The 27,506-nt window shown below is 37.5% G+C and overlaps 1 protein-coding gene across 1 annotated transcript in view; it reads left to right on the forward strand.

The window, feature by feature from the left end:
• Window positions 1–25,930, forward strand: part of TRPM7 (transient receptor potential cation channel subfamily M member 7) — a 52,629-nt gene extending 26,699 nt beyond the window's left edge. The window contains exons 9-40 of the mRNA XM_064389569.1: window positions 415–538; window positions 1,089–1,161; window positions 1,442–1,542; window positions 2,387–2,521; window positions 3,310–3,363; window positions 3,917–4,057; window positions 4,537–4,671; window positions 5,262–5,542; window positions 6,000–6,228; window positions 7,461–7,616; window positions 7,758–7,901; window positions 8,483–8,611; window positions 9,307–9,591; window positions 10,588–10,762; window positions 11,325–11,457; window positions 12,278–12,462; window positions 13,096–13,228; window positions 13,708–14,420; window positions 16,431–16,507; window positions 17,375–17,434; window positions 18,474–18,555; window positions 18,914–18,984; window positions 19,462–19,499; window positions 20,461–20,486; window positions 20,833–20,883; window positions 20,971–21,036; window positions 21,631–21,914; window positions 22,242–22,324; window positions 22,644–22,849; window positions 23,860–23,911; window positions 24,002–24,108; window positions 24,405–25,930. Of these exons, the coding sequence (XP_064245639.1) occupies window positions 415–538; window positions 1,089–1,161; window positions 1,442–1,542; window positions 2,387–2,521; window positions 3,310–3,363; window positions 3,917–4,057; window positions 4,537–4,671; window positions 5,262–5,542; window positions 6,000–6,228; window positions 7,461–7,616; window positions 7,758–7,901; window positions 8,483–8,611; window positions 9,307–9,591; window positions 10,588–10,762; window positions 11,325–11,457; window positions 12,278–12,462; window positions 13,096–13,228; window positions 13,708–14,420; window positions 16,431–16,507; window positions 17,375–17,434; window positions 18,474–18,555; window positions 18,914–18,984; window positions 19,462–19,499; window positions 20,461–20,486; window positions 20,833–20,883; window positions 20,971–21,036; window positions 21,631–21,914; window positions 22,242–22,324; window positions 22,644–22,849; window positions 23,860–23,911; window positions 24,002–24,108; window positions 24,405–24,535 (4,660 nt within the window). The 3' untranslated portion in view covers window positions 24,536–25,930. The remainder of the gene's footprint in view (window positions 1–414; window positions 539–1,088; window positions 1,162–1,441; window positions 1,543–2,386; window positions 2,522–3,309; window positions 3,364–3,916; window positions 4,058–4,536; window positions 4,672–5,261; window positions 5,543–5,999; window positions 6,229–7,460; window positions 7,617–7,757; window positions 7,902–8,482; window positions 8,612–9,306; window positions 9,592–10,587; window positions 10,763–11,324; window positions 11,458–12,277; window positions 12,463–13,095; window positions 13,229–13,707; window positions 14,421–16,430; window positions 16,508–17,374; window positions 17,435–18,473; window positions 18,556–18,913; window positions 18,985–19,461; window positions 19,500–20,460; window positions 20,487–20,832; window positions 20,884–20,970; window positions 21,037–21,630; window positions 21,915–22,241; window positions 22,325–22,643; window positions 22,850–23,859; window positions 23,912–24,001; window positions 24,109–24,404) is intronic.
• The last annotated feature ends 1,576 nt before the right edge of the window (window positions 25,931–27,506 follow it).

The raw sequence follows: 27,506 nt of genomic DNA on the forward strand, positions 1-27,506 counted from the left end.
AAAACACACTGGGTCCTTGTTGCAGGGGCTGCCTCTGAACCTTGGGAGGCAGGGATCTAACATAGCTGTAAACCAAACAGCTTTGTCCAGGCTAAGATCACAAATGTGTCTTACTCAGATGAGTGACTGCTTATTATTTTGTGTCAACATCTTCTGGTTGAGAATATCTCAGAACTCAGTATGGGAAGGAAAGGGAGGGGGAGTTGGGTTACTTTTAGGAGGCAGTAGTACAGAATTGTAGGTTAAGTAACCTGCAGTTCTTTCTAAAGGTTACCCAAGGTTTTGCCACAGCAACAGTAATAAGCTTATAGATAGCAGGACTTTGAATGGACATGTTGAAAGTAATTAAATGCATTATTGTTATTACTGTTCATCTAAAACAATTGTTTTCCTGTTTGTTTGTTTCGATCTCAGGAATGTTCCTGAGGGTGCTGAGCCTGAAATCATTTCAACCATCAAAAAGACATTTAACTTTGGTCAAAGTGAAGCAGTTCATTTGTTTCAGACACTGCTGGAATGCATGAAAAAAAAAGAACTTGTAAGTAGATCTTACCATAAACTTTTCTATGCAATGTGCATGCATTCGTGGATATGATATGATTTTTAAAATTTTTTTGGATCTTTTAGTTATGATTACTAATAAAGGAATAGTATCACTGCATGCTTGAAGAAAAGCCACTTTAGACAGGTTATGTGTAGCCTGAGTTCAGGGACTGGTGTCTCATTTGGACATCACATTGTGCTGTTCTGAGATATAAAATTGCCTTATTCAGCTAACCGTGTCTGATGGCAGGTTAATCTCATAATCTGTAATGGACTGGAGAGGTGAGCAGGATACTGTGTTACAGAGAGCAGTGAATTGTAATCATAAGAGGAAAAGAAGTTCAAATTAATTGAAAACTTCCACTTAGGAAAACAAAACAGAATGCACACTAAAAGTTTATGTTTAACATAGACAAGCTTCAAGTTGCATTGAAAATGAGGTGTCTTTTATGTCAGGAATTGAAAAAGATTTAAAAGACTGAAGCCAATAACCTTTGCCTGAAAATAATTTAAATATTTTTTCCCCATTTTGCCATTTTGGACAGATTACAGTATTTCATATTGGGTCAGATGAGCATCAGGACATTGATGTTGCAATACTTACAGCTTTGTTAAAAGGTGAGACTTAATTTTTTAAGATCATTTGGAACATCCAGCTATTATTGATTAGTGTTTATGTGATGGATTATTTATAAAACACCAATAGGAATCGTAAGTTTTTAAACAAATAAATATCTGTGTTCTCATTGTATGATGCTATAACATGACATAAATGATGACATATACAGCACAATTTTGGGGTGGATTGCTTGATTTGGCCTTTTTAGGAAGCAAGAATGTTTATTATCTTGTATTATAATTAATTTAAAATTTTTCTTCATTGTGTTTGCTTCTTAAGGCACGAATGCATCTGCATTTGACCAGCTTGTTCTTACACTTGCCTGGGACAGAGTTGACATCGCCAAAAATCATGTTTTTGTTTATGGGCAACAATGGCTGGTATGTAATGGTCTGGATTAAGCAGAATGATAATTCCTAATAGAGAGAAGCACAATTTACTGTGAAGTATGAATCTTGAGTTCTGTAGAGAGAGACTTTGGAATATTGACACATTTCTGCTGAGACAGTAATTTGGGTCCTTAAAGCTGTTTTGCTATTTTTTATTTGAAAATTATATTTTAGAAATGTGCTAACTATTCTGAATAACTAGCAGAGAAAACACATTACAAAAGGTGGAAGCTGAATTCATGTTAGTCAGATGCTCTTTCTTTATTACAGTTGCATGGCCCTAGAAAGTTCTGAAGTTGCATCTAGTAAAATGCACTGTTGGCAGCACTGCAGTGTCTTTTGAGGGAGGGACAAAATGTCTGGGTTTTGTAGTTTGAAAATGAGTTTAAGAACTACCGGTGGCTCTTGGCTTTTCTCCCTGGTAGTATAAAAATAAAACATAAGCTTATTGAGTGTGCAGTCAGAAGTACTGACTGTGTAAGGCTTGTCAATTGCCATGATGGTTCTGACATCTTTGAACCAAATTGTGCTTTAGATATTTTATGTCTTTTTTTGTTTTATCCAATGTCAGCCTATGAGAACACCTCAGTTATGTTAATCCAAGTGTCTCCTTAGTCCCACTGTCTCAGTAGGCAGTACCTATGGGACAGTTCAAGTCTTCAGGGTCTTCTCCCATCTGTAATTGTGTGAAGTTCAGGGGATATTCTGAACTGAGGGTGACATCTTTACAGACATAAAAGGTTTTTCCAGCCCTCTAAATGAAGTTGATACAGTATCTAAGTTCACTTTTTTACTGGCTCTCTCTAGGCTCCACCTTTTTGCTTATTTGTTTTAGGTTGGCTCCCTGGAACAGGCTATGCTGGATGCCCTTGTGATGGACAGAGTTGCATTTGTGAAACTTTTGATTGAAAACGGAGTAAGCATGCACAAATTTCTTACAATTCCCAGGCTGGAAGAACTTTATAACACAGTAAGTAAATGATTGCATTTTCAGCTGCTTTTGGAGTAGTTTTTTAGTTGCTCAGCCTGTTGTGTCCTGGCTTGTGTACAGCAGCCTGGAGGTTGTGGGGTGTTGGTAGGGAAGGCTCCTGGGCACGAGGTTGGAGTTGTGAAGTGGATGCTGTTGGCTGCTGTGCAGAGCCCCAGCAGCAGCAGAGTTGTCTGTCAGCAAGGGTTCATCTGTGTGTGATGGTGGGGATGGACACTAAAGGGAAAATTGCAGCTCTGTGGACACACCAGGTGTGCAAAACAGTGGGGAAGAGAACGAGAGAAAGTCATGTGGGTGAAACTTGTGCCCAGAATCTGAAATCTATAGGGCTTCATAGGATGGATTCTGTCTGTAGCAGTTAACATCATAATAGGTCTAGGAAGAGTTTAATTTGTCAGCCTGCATAGTTATTACTTATAAAAATTTTGTTACTGTCAGTGTTGATCTAAGAATTCCAAGGTAATTTTGAAAACAGTATCCAAAGATGGAAAAAAGAACTTTCCACCGAAAAGTAGCAGATGTGATTAGTACCCAAATATGGCTTAGATTTGTGTTAACAGTGTCAGTATCTGCTTTGACAAAAAAAGATAATTAATTCTTTAGCTGATAAAGCTCTGTAGAGAAGCCTCCTTGAGAAGTTTATTTATTATATTTATTTATATTTTAGTATATTTTTATATTCTAAATCAGTTTTTAAAATTAACCTCTTATGGTGCTGCTGTTGTATGCTAATTTTTCATTCCAAATTTTCCCTCTCTTTTGTTATGAAGAAACAAGGCCCAACTAACCCAACACTCTTTCATCTTGTTCGGGACGTCAAACAGGTATGCTGTCCATGTAAAAATCTGTCAAACTACCAGTTATTTTTTGTTAATTTCTTGTATTTTACTGTCAATTTGATCTGCAATGTATTAATTGAATTTTATTTTAAGCATTAAGCTACCTCTGCAGACATTTAGGTAGTATGCAATATTTCTGTTCTGTGCTTGGTGGCCTGTTGCCTAAAAGGTGTTAAACCCAAAGAGTGTTGTCTTTCATCTTTTTTTTGTTTGTTTTCCTTCTTGGGGGGATTAAAAGCTGATGCTTCCAGCATGGAGAAGTTTTGGCTATTAAAACAATAGACAACCAAACCCCAATGCCTCCCTCACCAATGGAATGAGTATCTGTTCTGTTAGGGGAGTTCATGTAGAAAAGGTATAACCTGGTCATTCTTTAAAAATAATAACTGTTGAGTCATGTAGATGCTTTTTGGGTTTTATGTTGGATGGTTTTTTGTCATGAAAGGCTTCTTTTTTTAAAAAAAAATTATTTAGAGCAGTAATAAAACTTGTAGAAACACTATAAGCAAGTTTAATATAACACCTTTTGTATTCCTAGGGAAATCTTCCTCCAGGATATAAAATCAACCTGATTGATGTGGGACTGGTTATTGAATATCTGATGGGAGGCACCTACAGATGCACGTACACGAGGAAACGCTTCAGAGCGATATACAACAGCCTCAGCGGGAACAATCGGGTACGTGCACGGCGTACCAGCCTTCTGTTCTCACCTGAGAAACCCCAAACCTTTGTGTTCTGTGCAGTGATTGAATCCATGTTGCTTTGTTCTTCTTGTCAATGGACTGGTTCTTTTAAATGCAGTAGTAAGGACTGTGAGGGCAGCTGAGAACTGTCCTGGGATTGAGGGCAGACAACAGGTTTTGTTCTCTTCAACCTTATTCTAGCATATCCTAATTCCTTCTCTGTGATTCCCTCTTTTCCTGCTCATAGGGGAAGAAAGGACACTGCACATGCAGATTCACTAGGGCTTGGGATGCAGATACTTTAGCTTTTTGTGCAAGCTACACTAACCAACACTTGTAACTGCCCATTTAGTGACTTCTTAAAAACAATGAAAACAAACAACAAACCGTGCTAAATATCCAGTGAGAATTCTGCTTGTGCTGTTTATGTTCATCCATGTTTGAGTAACCAAACCCCTTCTCCTTGTTGCAGAGATCTGGGCGAAATCCTTCAAGTACCACTCCTCAGATGTGTAAAAGCCATGAGTCTTTTGGTAACAGGGCAGACAAGAAAGAAAAAATGCGCCATAATCATTTCATCAAAACCGCGCAGCCGTACAAACCAAAGGTGAGGGCTGTGAGGGAGCACGGTGGGGATTATTTCAGGGAGCTGAGAGTGGGGAGCCTGCTGGAAACCCAAGTGCCGCTGGAGTGTGAGTAGCAGCAATTGCATTGACTTTGATAAAGCTGGAATTTCAGCCTAGCTTTTTTACAGGGTTCTGTAAAGGATGTTTCTCTTTCTGTAGAGTAGTCTTGTAGATAAGCTTTGATATGTTAGGGAAAGAAAGTTTATCTTTGACAGAGTTCTAGTAATGAAGGTGGGACTCACATGGCTTGGTAGACAGGGCAAGATTTGGCCGTGTGTTAGTACTACAAGCAGTTTCCATGAATTTTTTTATTTGTATGTAGGTATATTAGTTATGGCTTTTCTTTGATCTATAATTCAAATTAATTCAGTCTCACAGTTATTAAAATGAATTGTACTCAACTGACGTTTTTGAACAAAAGTTCCAGCTGCTTCTCAAGTTCTCAAAACATTTCTTTTTTCTTTTTATAATTATTTTTAATCTGGTATTGGGTCACTTAGCATTTTATTTCAATTTACATAATGACCAAGTATAGCGACTTAAAACGTGACTTTGTGATTTTATTTTAAAGATTGACACTGGTGCAGAAGAGGGAAAAAAGAAAAGAACCAAAGATGAAATAGTTGACATAGACGACCCTGAAACGAGACGTTTTGCTTATCCTCTGAACGAGCTGTTGCTGTGGGCAGTGCTGATGAAGAGGCAGAAGATGGCCCTGTTCTTCTGGCAGCACGGCGAGGAGTCCATGGCCAAAGCGTTGGTGGCTTGCAAAGTCTACCGGTCCATGGCTTATGAGGCGAAACAAAGTGACCTTGTTGATGATACTTCAGAAGAACTGAAACAGTATTCCAAGTAAGTTAGATTCCTATTGTTCAAAATATTTTCTTGACCTCTGTAATAAAAGTAGTGGGCTACTTATGAACAGAACACAATTTATTCTGTTAGCACATTTGAAGACAATTATGTTTTGCAAAAAGGTTTAAGGGGAACTCTAGTGGAAGCTTTGTATTAGATATTGCTCTTTCTTGAGAGCTGTTACAAGTCTTTATTTATAGTCAAATTAAAAGGAAACTCAGTGTGCCATTTTCTTCTCTGTAATTTCTGTGTGTGTTTTTATAGCTGTTTTAGCATGCATATGTTTTTAACAGGAGTCTGATTTATTGTTGTTACAAATTTTAGTGTCTCTGTACAGAAGGGACAAATAATAGTCCCTTCAAGTTATGCAAGTTGGTAATTTATGCAGGAAAATTCTTGCTAAACTCATGGCCATTTCTATTTGTTTTGTTTTTTTTTTTTCCCTTCATTTTAGTGAGTTTGGTCAGCTGGCAGTTGAGCTGTTAGAGCAGTCCTTCCGACAAGATGAAACTATGGCCATGAAGTTACTGACTTACGAGCTTAAGAACTGGAGCAACTCCACGTGTCTGAAGCTGGCCGTGTCCTCGAGGCTCCGTCCGTTTGTGGCACACACTTGCACACAGATGTTGTTATCGGATATGTGGATGGGAAGGCTGAACATGAGGAAGAATTCATGGTACAAAGTAAGCACTGTTGCAGTTTATTAGTGTAAAAAGGGTCAATGGAGTTTGTTTAAAGGGAAGAAAAGTGTGTCTTTAAGTGCTGTTAGTGTAAAGCTTTCACAACTATAGCTTTTATTAATAAATCCTGTAAACCAGTCTCCTATAACATAATCAAAACTGGAATATTTGTTGTAAACGCTTCTTTTGACACTCTTATCTTTTCAAATAAGGTACAGAAATATAGAAGGCAAAAACCAGGCAAGTAGCCTTTAATCAGAGGCTTAAAGAGATCATGTGACTACTAATCCACTACTAAAAACATAGTAGTAACAGTCCTTAACAGATGGAAAACCTGTCATAAGACTGTAGTTTCATGCATTTTGGCTTTTTGCAGGGAGCACATAAGACTTGATGTAAAAAAGCTTTGTGAATATCCTATTTTGGAGGAACTGAGCAAAAGCAGGGCACAGAACAAAACAAGGGTAGGCAAACTGGGGACAGGTTTTCCAGTAGTGCCCTTTGTGTGGTATAGATCAGTTATGATCTAGACAGAGATAATTTATACAGATCAGTTGAACTGGGAGTTACGTATTTCTTTGATAAATTAGGTACCAAAACCTAATTGTTGTTAGAAGTAAAATGAAAGAAAACTTTCCTACAAAATACCTACAAGCATCATTTAACTTGTGACCTACTAAAATCCTCTTTGATAACTGATTAACTGTTTTCTTGCTTGCTTTGTAACAGGCTAATGACAGTAAATAGCTTTCACTTACTCTCTTCATCTATACCTTAGCTCATTTTTTTACCGTGAATTGAAAAAAAAACCCAAAACAATCCCAAACAAAACATATGACACTCCCCTCTTCCCCCACAAACCACAACCTGGTACAGGCTTTTAAAATACACTTGAACACTGTTCCAAAGCTTCTGGGAGTGGATTAAATAACAGAGTGTGAACAGAACATCTCTATCTTCAGGCTTGGAGCACATTCTAATACCTTTAAATTTTGGAATTTGTTGGTTTTTCCCATTTCCTATGTCTTCAAGTCAAAAACCACTCTGTATATGTGATCCTAAGCTCTTAAGTGCATACACAAGTAATAACAACTAATTATTTTCAACATTTTCCCCTCAATAGCAAGCAAGTGAAATTTAGATAATATATTTTCAAAGGCTATTCTGTGTGTTGGTGTATTCTGCTGCTTTGATGTAGTTGTGAACTATTGATACTTAGTCTTCATCTTTTCCAGGTGATACTGAGTATTCTACTCCCTCCTGCTATATTGCTGTTGGAATATAAGACCAAGGCTGAAATGTCACACATTCCTCAGTCTCAAGATGCCCATCAAATGGCAATGGATGACAGTGAGAACAACTTCCAGACTGCAGCAGATGAAATACCTATGGTAATGTGGGGCAGGGGGACATATTAAAAGCAATATTCCTCACTTAAATAATTACATTTTTAAGTCAAAGGTGAAATTTAGTGCCAGAAAGCATGCCATTTTCATGTGGGAAGTTAACAGGTTTTTTTTTTTTTATTTTAGGAGGTTTTTAAGGAAGTGAGGATCTTGGACAGTACTTTCGAAAAGCATGACATGGAGACTCCAGCAAAACCTAAAAGACTCCCAATTACACAGAAGTTTTATGCATTTTATCATGCTCCAATCGTGAAGTTTTGGTTTAATACAGTGAGTTTTTTCTGTATAATGTGTATTTTATTTGGAAGTGTAGCACGTATTTTTGGGTTATTTTTCCAACATTAGCTGTGATTGAGTCAATGTTAAGCGCTATCCAAAAAGCAGACAGAAAACCTCTTACCTTGCTGAGCTGGAAATGAGAAATACTTCATTTTATGAAACTGCATGGGCATGTGCTGTGCCCTGTGGTTTGGGTTTTTTTAAATTCTGTTCTGAGTAATTATTTTCATCAGTTGCTAGCAGGAGTTCTATAACCATGTATTAGTCTCAAGTGCATGCACAGCTTCATATCAATCACTGTAATAGAAATGTTAGAATTTGTACTAAAGGAAAATAGCTGTAATAAGAGCAAAGCTTTGCTAACAATAAATAGCTTATTACAGCTATTTTTCCTTTTCTAAGATGAAAATGTTTGTATCCTCTTATAAATAATAACTTGTCTGTTTGAAGGGGTAAATATAGTCTTGTAATCCAACTTGAAGCTTTTATTGTATACCACATCAAAAGATTCCATGTACATCTTGAAAGGATCCTTCAGTAATTATATGTATATGTTTTATTTCATTTTTTAGTTGGCATACTTAGGATTCCTCATGCTCTACACATTTGTGGTTCTTGTAAAAATGGAAGAATTACCATCTGTTCAGGAGTGGATTGTTATTGCTTATATTTTCACATCAGCAATTGAGAAAATTCGTGAGGTATGCCTGTAACAATCTGGGATTTTAGCCTTTTTTGGTCAGTTTAAACAATATCCTTTAGATACTGTTGCTTAGAGCAAAACAGTATCATTTGTAAACAAGAAAACTTAAGAATCTTCAAGCATCAGAGTACATGATTTAATACCTTTTTCTTAAAGCTTGGTATAGGTTGCTAGATGGAGGCTTTGTAAAATGTGTATTTATTTGCCAGGCAGGCTCTACCCCAGTGCTATGACCAAGATGCAAAAAAAAAAAAACAAAAAAAAACTTTAGTGACACAGGAGAGCCATCATAACTACAATGTTCCTCGTCAGCAAGAGACTTTATGGAAGTTCTGTAATAATTTTTAAATGGGAGAGATAAAATTAGTCCATTAACCTGCTACCTGAGGCTCAACTGAAGGCAGATAGGATTCATTTTTGTCACAGTAACTGCCTCAAAATAAACAAAAACATCTCCAAAATCCACTAAATCCAAAATTCCTTAATAAATTGCTTAGATAGAGCAAAACCCTCCTTTCCTTGTTGTGAAGCTGACACAGTTAAACACTGGTTTTGATTGCTCAGCATTTAAGAGGTCTCCATTTGAATAACTATTATATTTTTGCAAGTATAAAAATGCTAGTGATTCACATGTTTTACTATTGGTCCCCGTGCAATAAACATGAGCTGTCCTGACCTTAATTTCTATTACAGATTTTTATGTCAGAGGCTGGGAAGATTAATCAGAAGATCAAAGTGTGGTTCAGTGATTACTTCAATATCAGTGACACAGTTGCCATTGTCACTTTCTTCATCGGGTTTGCGTTAAGATTTGGAGCCAAGGGGAATTTTGGAGAAAACACTTACAGAGAAAATTACGTCTTTGTTGCTGGAAGAATAACATACTGTCTCAATATAATTTTTTGGTATGTGCGATTACTGGATTTTCTAGCTGTAAATCAACAGGCTGGCCCTTATGTTATGATGATTGGGAAAATGGTAAGTACTATGTTTGTTACTGATTTTTTTTCCCCCAACTGCATCCATTTACAACTTCTCTCAATAGTTCTGTTTAGTTAGAAGTTTCTTGTCCTGCTGTATTAGGATAACAACTTGGTGTGCAGAACTAGCTAGCTGCAATATACCTTAAAGGGTTTCAAAAGAAGCTGATTAGAATGCTTCCTTTATGGAGCTATCCCTGTTACATAAATGTAAAAAAAGGCAAATCTTCCTTCCCTGGCCTGTTTTGTTCTCAGATGTCAGAGACTTAAATGAATAAGATGAAGCCTATGTCTTGAATCAGCTTCCCAAGCTCTGAAATTTATAGCCTTTGTGTTCCTGTAGTGTCCTGAAGCACCTTCATGGTTTTGTGCTATGGAAAACTGGGATAGATTATGCTTCTTTTCATCTGACGCTAAAAATACCAAAATTGTTTAAACTTAAAATTAAATAACCTATCTCTGCTGACAGCAGCTTGGGAGCTGTATATCTGAATGTAGAAGGGGCTTTTGTGTTCCTTCCCTCTATAAAATGGTTCTTACAAAATTGAACCCTGTCGTTCCTTAAAAACAAGGGCATCAAGTTGCTAATTTCTCACTTTGATTTCTTGCAAGAGGCATGGGTTCTGTGTTCCTGCCCTTGGAAAACTACCTCTGTTTTTTGTGCAGCTATTGAGTACCTTTAGGAAGGACTATTTCTCCTTGTCAGCTGCTCCTCATGTACCTAATAGTATTCAAGTTGAAAGGGAAATATGCTCAGTTGCCTTTGGCCAAGGGTGCTAAGTACATTATAAGAAAGGACAGGAAAATTTTTTTTTTTTTTTTAACAGGGCTTGTTATTTAACAAAATTTTCTGAGTGAAATATTAATGCCCTGGACTCTTTTCCTCATATAATGCATAGAATTTCTCAAGTGTACCCTGCCACGGTAAAAGTTTTTAGAGTTGTGAGATCAAATTTATGTCCTTGTGGATTAACTGACTTTTTTGTATTAACAGGTGGCCAACATGTTTTACATTGTGGTGATTATGGCACTTGTACTACTTAGTTTTGGTGTTCCCAGGAAGGCAATACTGTATCCTGATGAGGCACCCTCTTGGACTCTTGCTAGAGATATTGTGTTTCATCCATACTGGATGATTTTTGGTGAAGTCTATGCCTATGAAATTGATGGTAAGATACTGCAATTATGAATCAAGTAAAGAGAGAACTTACTCTGAGAAGGTCTTATCAAAATCTTATGAAATTCCAATTTTCTGAAAGCCCCAGTACTGTTGACATTGATTCAATGGAATATCTCCCTTCTGTGGGTTGCAGCTGTATAACTATGTGACCTGATTTTTCATTTTCTTTTCTAACACTTGTTTGGCTTAGAATGAAAACTGCATAATTACAACTTCTCTCAAGGCTATTCCTAGCACGATTTTTGAATTCTGCCCCACAGCTATCATGACAAAATTCTGGCTGTGGTGATGTACTATGCTTTTTTTTAAAAAAGCCAGTAATATGATTACAGCATAATATCAGCCAGAAACAATTATCTCTGGTATTTTTCTACCATGTTCCTAAATGCCTGGAGACAATTCAAACTGCAGAACCAGTGTATGATAGTTTAGTTGGTTGTTGCAAAATGTAAGTGACCTTTTTTTAAGTTTTTGGGGTTTTTTTTGTCTGTACCTGCTGGGAGTTCTAAAAGTTGTAAATTTCTTCTCTGTATCTTTTTTTCCCAACACAGTGTGTGCAAATAATTCTGATGAAAAGGTTGCTCATCTCTGTGGCCCAGGAACATGGTTGACCCCGTTTCTTCAAGCTGTCTACCTCTTTGTACAGTACATAATCATGGTTAATCTCCTGATTGCATTTTTCAAGTAAGTCTCTAGATAATAGTTAACTTTTGCTAACAATTGAACAAGTGTCAATGTCACTGCAATAAGATGACAAGATAAGAACTGATGCCAGATCAAAGCAATCCCATTTCCTGGAAGCTTTTTCAGGTTCTAAGTCTGGTCTTTGTCTCTTTGTCACTGTAAGCCCATGACTGAGTTAGGGAAGTGTGTGATGTGACTGGTTCAGGTCACATCTGTGAGGTCAGGGGAATCAGAAGTTCAAGGAAATTTGGAGGTATTTTGTAACTTCTCTTTGTCAGAAAACAAAATTGTTTCTTTGTCTTCATTGACTGTTGTTCCTAAATTCATTTAAAGCTCTCCAGTTGGTTGGGTTCAATTGTAGCAAGTTGTCTTTGATAGTGCTCTGCAAGTGTTTGATTTATGGGCATGAGCAGCTCACAAACACTGAAGAAGGCAGACTAAAAAATTAACATGTGTAATATAAAAATCTGGATTTAGTTAGAAATAATTTTTTTTTTTTTGTTCAACAAACTTGAAATTTCATCTTAGTGTAATTTATTTCTGAGTAACAATACTGAGATGTTACCTGATAGGAGAATTTCTTTAGCCCTCTCCTTGCTCTGGATTATGGTGTTCTCTTGAATGTATTTCCAACTTCCACAAAAATAATTTTGCAGCAAAAAACAAGTTTATGCTTTTGTCTCTTACTTAACTGGCTTCAGAATTGATTGTTATCAAAGTGTTAAAAAACAAACAATCCAACAACCACTAAACAAACACCAACAATTTCCCACCACCCCAAAAAACACCTTGATGTTAATATTGTTCTGTTCCCTTTCAGCAACGTGTATTTACAAGTCAAGGCAATTTCAAACATCGTGTGGAAGTATCAGCGCTATCATTTCATTATGGCCTACCATGAAAAACCTGTTCTGCCTCCACCACTGATCATTCTTAGCCACATGGCTTCCCTGTTCTGCTGTATATGTAAAAGAAGAAAGACAGACAAGGCTTCAGATGGGCCAAGTATGAACAGTTATCCAAAAAATTGCAGTACTGTTTTTGACATGGTTAAAGCAAACTGTCAGAAAAGCATCATGTTCTTGGTTATAATGTGTATTGTGAAGAAAGTCAAAGTGGGTCTTAATTTTGTGTGCTTTCAGTACTGATAATTCTTTTGAAAATCACGGTGCTTTTCTCAAGAGTTTAATGCCAGCCCCTAGGATTCTCCAGTAAAACTAACCTATCATGCAAACAAATAGATTAGATTTCTTGTTATTGCTAATGGAGAAAATTTTTTTTCTTTCTATAAAACTTCTTTGAAACTTGAAAAAAAAAATAAAATCCAGCTAAGGAATCTAGCTTCTGCCTCAGAGGGGCTAAAGGGTAGGATCATAAACAATGATAATATTGTGCACAGACCCTCTCAGAATTACTATTTTAGTTTTATTTTATTGTCAGTCTTTTACCTTGAATTTTTTTGCAATGAGAGAGGAAGGGTTTTAGGTGGCCCTCTAATAGGGTTTATTGGTTTGTTAGGTTCTTTTTTTTTATTGTAGTGTTTTATTGTTAACATCCTTTGTAGAGTTACGTCTATTAGTTTTCAGCACCTATACAACTTCACTACATATGTCATCTTAAATGTTGCTCTCTCTTTAGAGCTCTTCCTGACAGAAGAAGATCAGAAGAAACTTCATGATTTTGAAGAGCTGTGTGTTGAGATGTATTTCAATGAAAAGGATGATAAATTTCATTCTGGAAGCGAGGAGAGGATTCGAGTCACATTCGAACGGTAGAATATTTACAATTAAAATTTCTGAATAGAGAATTAGAGCTTTTACAGGTTTTTTTAAATGTACTTTAAAGGGGGAGAAATGCAGCTCAAGAACATAAAGTGTTTATGCAAATTTTATGTGGTATCTTTCCATTGCTATGCAGAAACTGTTAATGTGATTGATTCTTCTTGACGTATAGAAGCACTCAGTAAACTGAGGCAATCATGTTATTTAGTTTCCCATGATGTTTTAAGAAACTGATTGATAGATTTCAGAAAGTGCTGTAGGCCCTCAATTGATAGCTGTTTTAATTCTGTGATTCAGAAGTATGTACAAATGTTGTATTACAAAACAGTCCACTGCTGTTGTATTATTGTGACATTTCAAAGTTGTTTTTCCCCCTGATTAAATGGACAGAAAGGGTTATAATCATGGGGGTTTTTGCATATTGAGAAAAATACCTTTCATATCTACTTCATAATTTGATTTTTCTTAGGGTGGAACAAATGTGCATTCAGATAAAGGAAGTTGGTGATCGTGTCAACTACATTAAAAGGTCATTACAGTCTTTAGATTCACAGATTGGCCACCTCCAGGATCTGTCTGCTCTAACTGTGGATACTCTGAAAACCCTGACAGCCCAGAAAGCTTCAGAAGCCAGCAAGGTTCATAATGAAATCACCCGGGAATTGAGCATTTCAAAACATTTGGCACAAAATCTCATTGAGGATGGCTCTCTCAGATCATCTGTGTGGAAAAAGCACAGCATTGGAAATGTCTTTGGCTCTTTTCCACAAGGAGGCCTTGAGAGTAATAACGCTTTACTCTGTAACATTTCCATCCGTGATGACAAAGAAGTCCAGCATAAGACAATTGGTCAGGAGTTGGCTCTGGCTCCCCGAAGAGAAGAAAAAAACTACCAAGAGGCAGGTTCCTCAGGCAGTGCCTTATTTTCAAATGCTGTTTCCCCTCCAGAACTTCGCCAACGAGTACAGGCTGCAGAGATCTCAAAAGCTAATAAAAGTAAAAAATTAGGCAACTCATCCAACAGCATGCCACATGTAACATCCCCAACAACAAAGTTTTTTGTTAGCACTCCATCTCGACCCAGTTGCAAAAGTCAGCTGGATTCTTCAGCAAAGCATGAAGAGACTGTTTTCTCTAAGGCTACAGAAGGAGATAATAATGTAGAATTTGGTGCATTTGTGGGTAAGTATAACAAAGTAGATTCTGAATGTCCTGAAGTCATTATTAGCTGCTCTTATCCTCTTGCTTCTGGCTCTGCTTGCCTTGCTTTCACCCAACCTTGTGTTGAAAATGGAGGATACGTTAATTGTGGTTTTATTCATGATGAGATTGACACTAATGATAACTACAGCTGCAGAGTTGACAAATGTGCTCACCAGTCCCCTGTCAAGTTAGCGAAGAACAAGCCCCAAACGAAGTTCTCTTTGTCAACGGGCGACTTGACGTCAGCAGTCAACTGTGGCGGCTCGCATGGAAAATTGAATATTAAAGATGAACTTTCCAAAAGTCAGCATGTCCATGCAATGGAACTGCAAACCCGAGATTTATGTTCTAACATCCTTATGGGACTGCTTCATAAACTGTGGACCAAATCTAAGCCCCAAGGTTTGACTTATCAAGAATTGTATGGTATTTTGGGTGTATTCCGGTTGCAGGTGACTTTATTCTACCATTTTGCTCTGCTTTTTTTGCATTTAACATCTCTAATTTCCCTATGTTGCTTGAATGTTTTTTTTTAACTGAAATGATAATTTCTCCATAATTCTGTCACATAGACAATATTTTTCTGAAAAACATTATCCAGTTGTTGAGCACAGCAGTTTTGGGCAATTAGCAGCTGTACAACTTGGTACGGGCACTGTAGACAAACCTTTTGTGGCTCATTATAAAGCTCCTACCTTCTGATTGCATAAATCAAAAATATTGTCTATTTCTTGACGTAATTACAGAACACTACTCAGGCTGATGGAGTCCTGGACAAATATCTTTGTGGTATCTGTGTCAAGCTGAGGGTTCCTCCTATACTATATTTCTAAACACTGTTACAGCTGGGATCTTCCACTGTTACCTAGGCTAACCTGGGTTGGGGCTGTCATTTTGGAAGCTTCCAAAGTCCTTTAATTCAATACAACATTTTGCTTCCTCTCAAGTTCTGCTTAACAGTAAAAAAGTGGATGGTTTTGGTTAGTTACCTACATATTTGAATGGTAAAACAGTGGCAGATTCATTGCAAAACACAGGTGTGGGTTTACTAACTGATCCCTGTAAAGTTGATAATGCTTTAAGTATGCTTAGTGTTTAGCAGAAGATTGTAATCTGGAATTGTCAGGTTGTCTGCAGAGGTGTTGTCTTGCTAAAGTTGTTTAGGGATGTCTCAGTGTTTTCCAGAGATTTGCTGAGGTTGTATAAATTTAAATCTCTAGACAAGAGTTTATTCTACTGCTGTGAAACTTTGATTTCTAAGAAGTTACCTACATTAGTTATTTATGTATAAGTGCCTCATGGTTGAAAAAAGAAAGCAAGGCTAAACAGAAATTACGGGCAGTGATTGTACAACTCTTATCTAATCTTTAAGTGTACTTCACCACTAATAACTTTGAATACTAACTATACTTATTTACTGGAGTCAGATTTTTTTTTTGTATATGGTCCTCTGACATCTCTAGCATTTAGAATATATCCTTCATTCTTACTGTCCACAATTTACACCACTTGTGATACCATGCAGGTTTCATTGTGAAGCCAAGTAGATTTTCATTCATTAGAAAGCCACATGATTGGGAAAATTCTGAAAAGTATTTCTTGCAACTGGGAGGATGAAGGGTATATTGTAAAAGCTCCCTCCAGGAAACTGTCTACTTTCCCTTCATTTGTCAAGCATACATAAAAGCACTGTAATCCAGGCTTTGTTCCTTTCCTGTGAGGAGCACACGCTTGAGTAAAAATGTAAAATATTAACTTTACTTTTTGCATGGTGGTGCTCCACACCTCAGTGCAGGAAAGGCAGTAGTTTGATATTGTTACACTGATCTTCACTTTAGCATGTTTGAAATGTCTTTCCTAGTGCAAACAGGCACACAGGCCTTAGGTGGTTTGTGACCCTTTGCTGTGGTGATGCAGACTATTGGCATGGTCAGAAATTGGAGGTTGCCTTTGATTTTGAATACTCTTTTTGAATTCACTGTGTCAAAGGTCACAGAGACAGCATGGACCTGCAGCGGTTCAAAGAGGCAGCCAGCAAAATGAGGGAAAGAAGTGCTGATATTGAGGTGAGCATGGAAGGCTTTGTCAAGTATGTTAATGGGGATCATTTTCTTTTTAACTGTAATGTCACAGTGTGTTTGGAAAAAGCCTAAGACCAAATATAATCAAAAAAACTTAAACAATCGTTGCAGACTGCACTTTGCATCTGTTTCATGATTTAAAAAAAATCCAGTGAAAACTCATGTAACATTAACTGCCATCAAGTACTGTTGCTTCATAATAGGATACTAGTGAAATAATAAACAAGCTCTGAGGTTATGAAAGCTAAGATGACTACAACTGTGAATCGAGATAAAATTAAGTATCCCATAATTAGTGTTCAACTAAATATTTTACACTCATAAATTTCAAGATCAGCCTTTAGAAAGACTAATTTACATTATGATTTATAGAGCAAGATGACAGTGAATGTAATTTTCAAAAGTGACAAAAATGGTTCATTATGCTTCCAAGAAGAAAAAGCTTTTTCATAAACTCATCATAAACTAAAATGAATAACTTTCATTTCCTTAAAGAAATTTCCTTAAAGAGTAATAAAAATTACTAAAATGGAAAAGTGGTTATTCATAAACCTGCCTTCCAAGTACTATAGTGTATGTGTGTGTGTATATATATATATATATGTATATAAATACTAGTTTTTGCTATGTAGCTGTTGAATTAGTACAAATTACTATTTGCAGTTGTCATGCATTCAGGGGAGAATACACCTGAGAATTGCATCATGACCATTTGCAATACTTCTGTTCTGCTGAGTTGCTGCTTCTGAACCTTTTGATGAGTATAATGTGTGACCAAAAAGCTTTTTGTATGTATTTTTGGCACAGTTATTTTGGTGTTATTGTTAACAATTTACTTTGTTTCTTTGATAGGAGCAGCAGGAAGACTTCAAAAAAGCTATATTGGAGGGTATAGAGACAACCAGACTTCAAGTAAGCAAAGAAAGTTTCCATTTATTAGGAAACTTATTTTCAGCACTTACTAAAATATTCTTTCCAGTAAAGACAAGGGTCTCTGTTCTTATTATCTGTAAACTGGATGTCTCCTTGACAGAGATCTAATATGTTCTGGTGTTTAGGGATGTAAAGAAATAGTTTTTCTGCACAGAACCAGTCATCAGAAACACATTTTGGACACACACATACATACATACACATACACACACAGAGGCCTGTGTATGTGTGTGGGGTGTATTCTGTAAGAGGGAAGGGTGAAAAAGGGTGGGAACAACTTCTTAACTATAATTTTATAGTTATAATTTTAGGAATCAAAAGCAGGAAACAATGAATTTTTATATTTTACTCAGGTATCCACTGGGGTTAATAGATGAGTTAGCCCTATGCCACTCTATACACAGTCCTAGTTTGTGATGAAACCACATTTTTCCTTTTTTGCAGAAGAAATACTTTGTTGTCAAAAGTTGACCACCTCAGTACATATTCCAACAATGTGTAATTGCTATGAAGGAGTATGTCCATAAGGAAGTTGCATTCATGACCCATAGGTTTTTACATGGCAGGAGTTTACTACATTTTGTTGCTCTTTTAAGTGGGTGCAGATTGAAATTTAGTTTCTGCCAGAGCCATATTCTTATATAAGAATTGATAGCAAAGGCACGAAACAGATGAGCTGAACATGGTGCTTGTAGGAATCCAGTGTAATTGACATTTTTGTAGTTCTATGCTATTATAACATTCCCTTGCAAAGAACTCTTTTGGTGTGGGCCAGGAGTCTTAATGTGTGCCTGAAAATATTACAGCTGGTGGCTACTGTGAGAAGAGCATTTAAACTGAATTAATGCACTCAACTTGTGCATTTCTGTGCAGTGAGGTATTTGAAGTACATCCAGAAATTTTGAAGAATCCTGACCAGTCCTAAAAAGAAAAACTGGGCAGATTGTGTTGCAAGAGTAGTAGTTGAAAGCAATAATGGTAATGATGACTGATGGTAAATGTAATTTTTTTTTGGTAGGGTCTCCAGACTGACAGTGGTCTGCAACAGTCCAGTTCCTGTGGTGGATTCACGGACCCTCTGACAGCCCACTCAGAGCAGCGTAAGTCTGGGCTCTGTCAGGTCCCCTAATGCTGCCTCTAACTTGCCTTGCTAATGGGTATCCTAACAAGATGCAAAGGAAACACAAATGGTTAAATAATCTTGAAATATTTTCATGTTTGGTAGTACTTGAATCTTCTACTTCTTGTGGTTCTGGTCTGTTGCCTTGGATTTGCCACGGACAGCCAGAGCTGTAAAAAGCAAAGTGATCTAGTTAGGACTACAAACTTCTTCTAAAGCTGTGGGTCAGGCTTGTTTCATGAGAGCTATGTTAAGCTGTCTGTTTGTTCACTATTAGGAAACAGGTGACAGTGACAGCTGCCATTCTTTGTCCACTTATAAATCTCCTTCACTTGTAGTGTACAGCAAGAGCAGGAGAGCATCCAGTGAAGACACGCAGCAAGTTGACTCTAAAGCAGCCTTACTGACGGTTTGTATCAACCTTTTGTGACATTCTTGACCAGAACTAGAAGCTGAACAAATAAAGAAGAAGAAACAGATAAAGAGTAATACTGATTTGTGGACTTGCTTGTTCTAGGAGGCAACAGGAGACCTGTTTTCACTAAGGGAAGAAGTTGTGTATGTTCTCACTATGAAAATCTGTGCTGTTTTCTGTTTGTAGAAATAAAATCAAAATTCTTTTCTTTTAAGGAAAAGAATTACTTATATAATCCATAAACAGTAGTGAATATAGAGCTTTATTTATTCTTTTAATTGTAGTTACCATTTCTTGGTTGTATTTGGGTCTCTCCATTCAACTGCAGTTCAGTACAGCCTGGTTTATTTCCAGTAAACAGGCTGTACTCCAAGAGCTTAAAACACATTACCACCCCACCTCCAACTGAATAAACTGTTGCTTTCCTTACAAAACTGAAGCCCTCTGTTTTTCCTCTCCTTTGTTTTAAAGGATTGGCTACAAGGCAGACCTTCAAATAGCAGTCAAATGTAAGTAAGCTTTCCACTAATGGAGCCATTTTCTCACTCTGTATGTTGATCTGTTTTTCTTTTTGGTTGTCATTTGCTATAGTGGTATTTAGTTGCATTTAATGAGAAAAAAACCCGCAAAACTTTTTTCCTTCTAATAAATAACCAATGGATTCACTGGAATCAGAGGATAGTCATAGCATGGTTGGGTTGAAAGGCTCCCAGCCTGTCTCTGGAGCAGAGGGGCTCCAGCCCTCCAAGTATCTTTGTGGCCTCCTCTGGGCTCTCTCCAACAGGTCCTTAGTACCTTGGGGGCCCCAGAGAAGACCACAGTGCTCCAGCTGGGGTCTTTGCAGCATCACCCCCTCAGCCTGCTGGTCACTCTTGGGATGCAGCCCAGGACTGGGTTGGCTCCCTGGGCTGCAGGTGCTCATGGGTGGGTCAGGTTGAGCTCTCCTCGTGCTTTAACAGGTTCTGATTAGATTAATGGTGTCACACTTGGAGGGCAAAGCATGAAAATGTGTTGACACGTAGTGAGCAGCTCGCTTCCTGCTAAAGGTCTTTACCCAGCCTTTCAAACTGTACCCACCTCTGAAATTATGCAGACATTGCTCTCGTTAGCAATTACCCCCTGAGTTAACTGTTAAAGCCATTACCTTATTTATCTGATAACAGAAGGGTAAGCTGTTGTGAACAAGTTTTAATTAAAGCACCTCTGTGGGAACGAGCTCTTGTGATGCAAACTTAGCATAATGTTGTGCATGATTTGGAGGTATTTAAAGTGTAGCTGTAAAAACATGAGATTACTTAACAGCTTTCCATTACTATTTTGTAATTAAGAAACTTGTACTGCCCTTGAAAAATAGGATAACAGGATAAAAGTGGTACTGTGAGGTTAACAAGGTGACCTAGGATGATGTGTCAAAATCAGGGATTACAGAGTGAGTTTGAAGGTGACTGTTGTTTTTGTGGCATTTAACAGGCCGTCAGAAGAAGATGCATTGAATGGTAAGTTTTCTTTCTGCTCTAAAGGTGAGAGATTTTTATATATAACCAACTGCTTGGGTCTTGTATGGGAATGTATTTAATTGATGGTAATTTGGAAGTTATTGGACACACAATACTGTGATTTAAAACAAAAAAAAAAGATTTTAAATGAGCAGCCAAGCATTAAGCACTACATTTTTTTTCCTGAGGTACTAAAGACTTCAGTGCAGTATTTAGTTATCTTCACAGCAGATCCTTTTCATACTGTAGTTACTTGGCAGTTGATCTTAGTGTGTGGTATTTTAGTACATAAATTAGTAGCTAGAGTATCCCTTTTTTTCTTTTTTTCTCTTTAATCTCTTTTCAGGCATTGCTTCTCCTTTCAAGCCTATCATGGATATCAACTACTATTACTCAGGTCAGTCCCTCATACAAACTAATGCTTGTATTTTTATTGACATTATAAGATCCTTCAACTTCAACAAATGCTGTAATTTTCCTCTAGCTGTAGAAAGAAATAACCTGATGAGATTATCACAGAGCATTCCATTCACTCCTGTGCCTCCAAGAGGTAAGAACTGTATTTCTTGTTGCTGGTTTTCTGTGGTCTTTTGGAGAAGAAAAGCAAAGCTTTTATGGATTCTAATTTAGTTTGATCCTTCTAATGTAGAAGAATCAAGGCAAACTTCACAGTTTCTCACAGCAAGTGTGAAACTGAAGTCTTAATGAACTCAAAGAAGTGTGTCTTAGAATGCTCAGAAATATATGTGAGTATGACACCTTTTCTAGGGCAACTCGATTATGAAATGTAGATTTAATTATAGTTGTCCTGAGAAATGGTGTCACAGTGATGGTAGTATTGTACTGACAGTTTTATAACAAACTATTCTGGACGGATTCCTTTAAGTTGTCTTCACTTGTTTGAACTGTGAACAAACATTTATTCAAAGTTCTTAGTGCTGCTAAACAGGAGGACAAATTTTGCAGCTCTGTGAAAAAAGCTGCAGAGGGGTCATCCCACTGGGCAGTTTAAATTTTTTTGCTAATTCAAGATGTTTTAATGACTTAACACTGCAGCTTGTTGTAAGAAATGGTGTGTTTTCAGTGCTTTTGATTTCAAACCTGGTAAATGCAGTTCAGTGATTGCGTTTGTGCTGCGCCGCAGGTGAACCGGTCACTGTGTACCGCCTTGAAGAGAGCTCGCCCAGCATCCTGAACAACAGCATGTCCTCCTGGTCACAGCTGGGGCTCTGTGCTAAAATTGAATTTTTAAGTAAAGAGGAGATGGGAGGAGGCTTACGTCGAGCTCTCAAAGTTGTGTGCACGTGGTCAGAATACGACATCCTGAAATCGGGACATCTGTATATCATCAAGTCTTTTCTTCCTGAAGTTGTGAATACTTGGTCAAGCATTTATAAGGAGGACACTGTGTTGCACTTGTGCTTGAGAGTAAGTTCTATCTTTGTCAATTATTAAACTTGGACAGGCATTATATTTAAACAAGAATTATTTTCCCACCTGTAAACTAGTATATACCTCTTAGAATAAGAAAAAAAGTTAGTCTGGGGTTCTGTATGTGCAAAAGAGTTAAAAACTCTGCTCTAGGATGGCTTATTTAATCAAAGAGCTCAAATTCTTAAAATACAGGTCTAATTTAAAAAGCAAGTAACCTGTTACTCTGTATTGGGGGAATAGACACTGTTCCCACTGCCTGCTTGGCTCTCTGCTGTTCCCTGTTCTGTTAAGCAGCTAATGAGGTGTGGGTTTGACTCACAGGAAATTCAGCAGCAGAGAGCAGCACAGAAGCTCACCTTTGCATTCAACCAGATGAAGCCCAAATCCATCCCATACTCTCCAAGGTGAGTGTGTCTAAACTGTCATTACATTGCATGCTTTTGGCTCAGGGCAATGCCTACAGGGCTGTTAACAGATGCATCAAATATATTAAGATACTCATACGTGGATATGTCTTGGAATATTGCTGTGAATGTGGCAAGCAGAATTGTCCTTGGCAGTATTTTTCACTGATATTTTCTGCACTGATTCTAATCTAGTAGGATAATCTAAATGGCTTTAATAAGTTTAAAGTTATTTAAATTGTTAATAAATCAAATAAAAATCTAATAGTAATGCTAGATCCCTATTTTGGATCTATATTAATTAAGTGTATTTTTCCAGGTTCTTGGAAGTTTTCCTGTTATATTGCCATTCTGCTGGTCAGTGGTTTGCAGTTGAAGAGTGTATGACTGGAGAGTTTAGAAAATATAATAACAATAATGGGGATGAAATAATCCCAACTAACATGCTGGAGGAGGTTATGCTGGCCTTCAGCCACTGGACCTATGAGTATACCAGAGGAGAACTGTTGGTATTGGATCTGCAAGGTAATGCCCTGACTTGGAAACTTGGATTGGGGCCAAGGTCTGTGTGGGTTTTTCTTTGATAGCATTTTGTTAAGAATTTATATGTTTGTAATAAGCAACAAGCATTATGTAGTGCTTCTTCTTCTAGTTAGCTAGGATCTATGATTTTCTCATTTAATTATATTATTGGAAAAGGATCTCTAAGATCAGAGTCCAGCTTTACCCAGCACTGCCAAAACCAGCACACTCCACGTGCCCAGGGGCCACCCCTGAACAGCTTTTAAATCCCTGCAGGGGTGGTGCCTGCACCACTTCCCTGGGCAGCTGTTACAGTGCCTGGCAACCTTTTCAGTGAATATATTTTACCTCATATCTAACCTAAACCTCCCCACGTGCAACTTCAGTCCATTTCATTGCCCTGCTGCTGGGGACTGACCCCCACCTGGCTACAGTGTCCTGTCAGGTATTTCTAGACAGTGATGAGGTCTCCCCTGAGCCTCCCTCCTCTTCCCCAGGATAAACACCCCCAGCTCCCTCAGCTGCTCCTCACAGGACCTGTGCTCCAGACCCTTCACCAGCTTTTTAGTTCTAGTATGGTATTAAATCTTACAGCAACACAGAGAATATAAATATATCCATCTTTTCCTAATGAAATGTGCCATAAAAATGCTATTTTTTGGCACATTTTGTAGTGCCAATGTGGTAGGCTGGCTTTATCCTGAACTCTGTGCCAGATATTCTGGCAGTGAGAACTGTACAGGACATTTTTCTCATGGGTGAAAACTCAAGCTAGGAAATGCAAAAATAGATGGAAGAAATCTGAGAAATATAAAGTACTTGCTTAGGAGCAATTTTCTAAGAGTAGAGAATCATGTATAGTTTGGGTTGCATTTATTGTGGGGGTTTTTCTGTTTTTATTCTTGGAAAAGCTGAGAAGTCATAGCTAAGGATTCCAAGGCTTTTTAATATTAGTATATTTATGTAATCAGAAGTGTATCACATTTAACTTTTTCTTCATGTGCTGTCTGAAGGTGTTGGTGAAAATTTGACAGATCCCTCTGTGATAAAAGCTGGGGAGAAAAGGTAAGGCTAAAGAAAGACTTGAAATATTTTAAAATTTTCACTGGAAAGAGAAGACGTGCAAGTGATGTTTATGTGCACTTTGTTTCTAAGGTCATACGATATGGTGTTTGGCCCAGCCAATCTGGGAGAGGATGCAATAAAAAACTTCAGAGCAAAGCACCACTGTAATTCCTGCTGCAGGAAACTGAAACTTCCTGGTAAGAGCTGCAGGAGCCTCCTTCTGAGACACTGATGTGTGATGTTGTATGATACATAATGAAATAGTCAAGGCATGCTGTGAAAGTGGAACAAGTAATAAACAGCAGTTTTGTAATTTGACTTTAGGCTTCTAATTGCACCTGTGATAGAAACATCCCTTTATTGACAGTGCATATCCTGGAATTAACCTTCCTAAGTGCATTGACATGTCCAGTTCTTTGCTAGACGTTTATGCCCCCTTGATTCCACTAGCTCAAGACATAATAATCATTATGACTTTGTTCTGTTTGTACAGATCTGAAGAGGAATGACTACACACCTGACAAGATCATATTTCCTCAGGACGATGCCCCTGAATTGACGATTCAGCCTGGAAGCTGCACCAAAGATTCTGACCCGGCCAATTCTATTCGTCTGATGCTCTGATGATGTGACCAACTCAGTGGCTTCATTCAAACTTCGTGGAACCTCACAAAGTTGTCACTTACCTTTCCCTCACTATAATGAAAAGAAAGACTTGTCAAAACAAGGATTACTGTCTTATAAGTGGAATTTTGGCTGGTCCATAATCTGCGGATTTTATGACTTGTGATAACCATCTACAGAGCAGCGTGGCAGCTGATCCTTCTAAAGGTGGAATAATGACAAGTATTTAAGATGTGTTTTTAAAGGGGCTTTTTAAGCAGAAAGTTTTATTTTTTTTTTATTTTGGTTTAGTGGAGGATTTTCTTCCTGTAGTCCTGTGGTGGGAAATATGCCTTCCACCAAAAGGATTTTGGTAGTTGATGTTTTGAGGTAAAGCATTTGTCTTACTGTCAATGAGCAAAACCAGGAGAAAGCACCTACCTCTGTAATGCCAGAGTATTCTTAGAGTGTTTTCAGAAGTGTTCCACTAATATTTTCTCACCAGGTGTCTTTTAATCTAGCCTTTTGAAGAGGACAGAGCCAAATGAGGTGTATATAGGATGCCAATAGACTGAAGTTGAAGGTAGGAACTTGATCTGTTCCACAAGAGAGAGAGTCTCCTGAATCAGGATTCTTTCAGCTTCATGACTGTAAAACTGGGCTTGGTTGCTTTTGTTTTGTGAAATAGAGCCTGAATTGTGCATAATGAAATTTCTTGTTTTACACATTTCAATTTTATCAAGTCACTGTCAAATAGTAAGAAAGCCATGATAGACTGGTATAATCATATTTAATAGAAGAATTAGTTTGTGCTGGTCCAAATAAGTTGCCTTGTAAGAACACAAGTTGGAAGTGCTTTCCCTTGTATGTACGTAGTGACTGCTTCAGAAGTTCTGCCTTCCAAAGATCTCCTAAAACCAGTATATCGAAACCGAATGTACACATAACTTGTAAATGTATTTAAAATTGTGTAGAAAACATCTTTAATGTTATGTTGTTTGTGGTACTTACTTAAGAGAGACTAGGGTTGGATTAGCATTGTGTAAAGTACGGGAGATTGCAATGCACCTTCATGCCAATAAAATGTAATTTAACTGTCCCAAATATTGTTGAGCATTCAGCAAGAAAAGAACCTGTTGTCCAACTGAAGTTTCATGCTGCGATTTTTTTTTTTTTTTGTTACATAGGTACTAATTTGTAATTTTTAATTAAAAGGGCAGTATATAGCTCTATAAATTTTTTATTCAGTAGTGTATCTTATAGATACAGACCTAAGGCACGAACACAATAGTTGTTTAAATGGTGTTTTATGTTTGATGGGGAAAGGTAAAATGTTATAAGGATATAATACTGTATACATTTTGTATATCATTAAATCTTTAAAGAATCTAAAATAAATTTATTCTTGTTTACAGACTTCTGCTCTCCGTCTCAGTCTGAAAGGTTATTTTGGTGAACTTAAGTAACTCTTTATGCAGAAAAGTAGAATTTGCTGCGCTGGATCAAAGTAGCTGTTAGCCTTTGAGGTATCACAACTTTGGCCAACACCAGAAGCTAGGGAGGTAAAAAAGTGAAAAGTGTCATAGCTGCCAGACATGTGAGGGGATTAATGAGCAAATGAGTCAAAAATAGCTCTTCACTAATTAGGAGCTGCTTCTCCTGACTGCATCACTTGCTGTTGCTGGGAGGGAATGGGCAGATATTCCAGATGTACTTGCACCTTTCTAATGCCAAGTAACAGCAGCACTGAGTCTGTAAGTGTGACTGGATCTGCAAACTGAGAGACATTTCTAGAGAAGCTTGGTGTTTTGAAAATGTGACCAAATCTTAGTATATGAAAGAAGAAAATAATTTTGAGAAAATTGTAAAAGCTGGGAAACTTTGTTTCTTGACATATACTTAACTACACACAGTTATTTTTTAGCTGTGTTACTACTCTTCAGTAGTTCTGCTTGTGACTCATTTCTTAGCAAAATAAACAGATGTGACCACCTTGTGATGGGAGTGAGTGATCATGGGGAGTGTTCCTTCTGCTCAGTCTTGCAGTGACTCAGGCCTGAACCTTTTTCAAGACCAAAAGGGACAAATGTGGTTGGGAAATGCCTGTAGGATTTGGAGTGGTTATCACTGTTTATATTTCTGTACATCTGCCTGGCATGAGCAGGAGCTTACTCTGTGTGACTTACAGCTTGAATTACATGAGAAGAGCATGTCTACACTGAGGGGGGAGAAATGTGTAACTTTCAGAAGTGATTTGCCTCGTACTTGCAGGAAAAAAAATCATAAATGTCAAGTACCCTTTAGGGAAGGAACTGGAAAAGTGTGGTGGCAAAGGACAAAAACAAGTTGGTTAGAAAAAGAAGCCTGACTCTGTTTAGACAGTGCCACATCCTGCTGATGTTGGGCAGTAGGAACATGAAAATTATTCCATGAAATTCAATTTGTTTGAGAACATCAAGTGTCACTCCTCTGCTGAAACCTCATCAGTCTTGAAATACTCTATAAATAGGGAGGAGTTGTGATCCTTTAGCTTTTAAATTTCCTTTACATTACCAAAAAGGAGGAGAGTGATGGAACTGGAACTTCTGATGACTATTCAAGGACTAAAGTATTGGCATATCTTCTTAGAACCTAGCTTTTAAATACAGGAAAATAATTCAAACCCTCTCTAATTATTTTTTAGTCAAAATCTGAAGTGCTTCAGTGAATTTCCTACTGGGAGGGTATTTAAGAATATTTATCATATAGGGAAATTAATAAGCTACATAATTTAGACTTTTAATTAAGCCACCAAAGTCACTGTTGACTGCTTCCTTGCAGTATTTAGGTGGTGAAACATTTCAAAGAAAACCAATCCCAAATGCATTGTGGCAAAATATATACAAACAGCTCCTAGGGAGCTGGTTTTTTTAGCTGCTGCTCAGCAGCCTTGTGATTTGGAAAAGGAGGGGTTTGGTTTTCAAGCCTGACAGTGATTTCCCACATGTTAAAT

The sequence above is a fragment of the Passer domesticus genome, chromosome 14 (assembly GCF_036417665.1).
Source record: "Passer domesticus isolate bPasDom1 chromosome 14, bPasDom1.hap1, whole genome shotgun sequence".
In the NCBI taxonomy this organism is placed as follows: Eukaryota; Metazoa; Chordata; class Aves; order Passeriformes; family Passeridae; genus Passer; species Passer domesticus.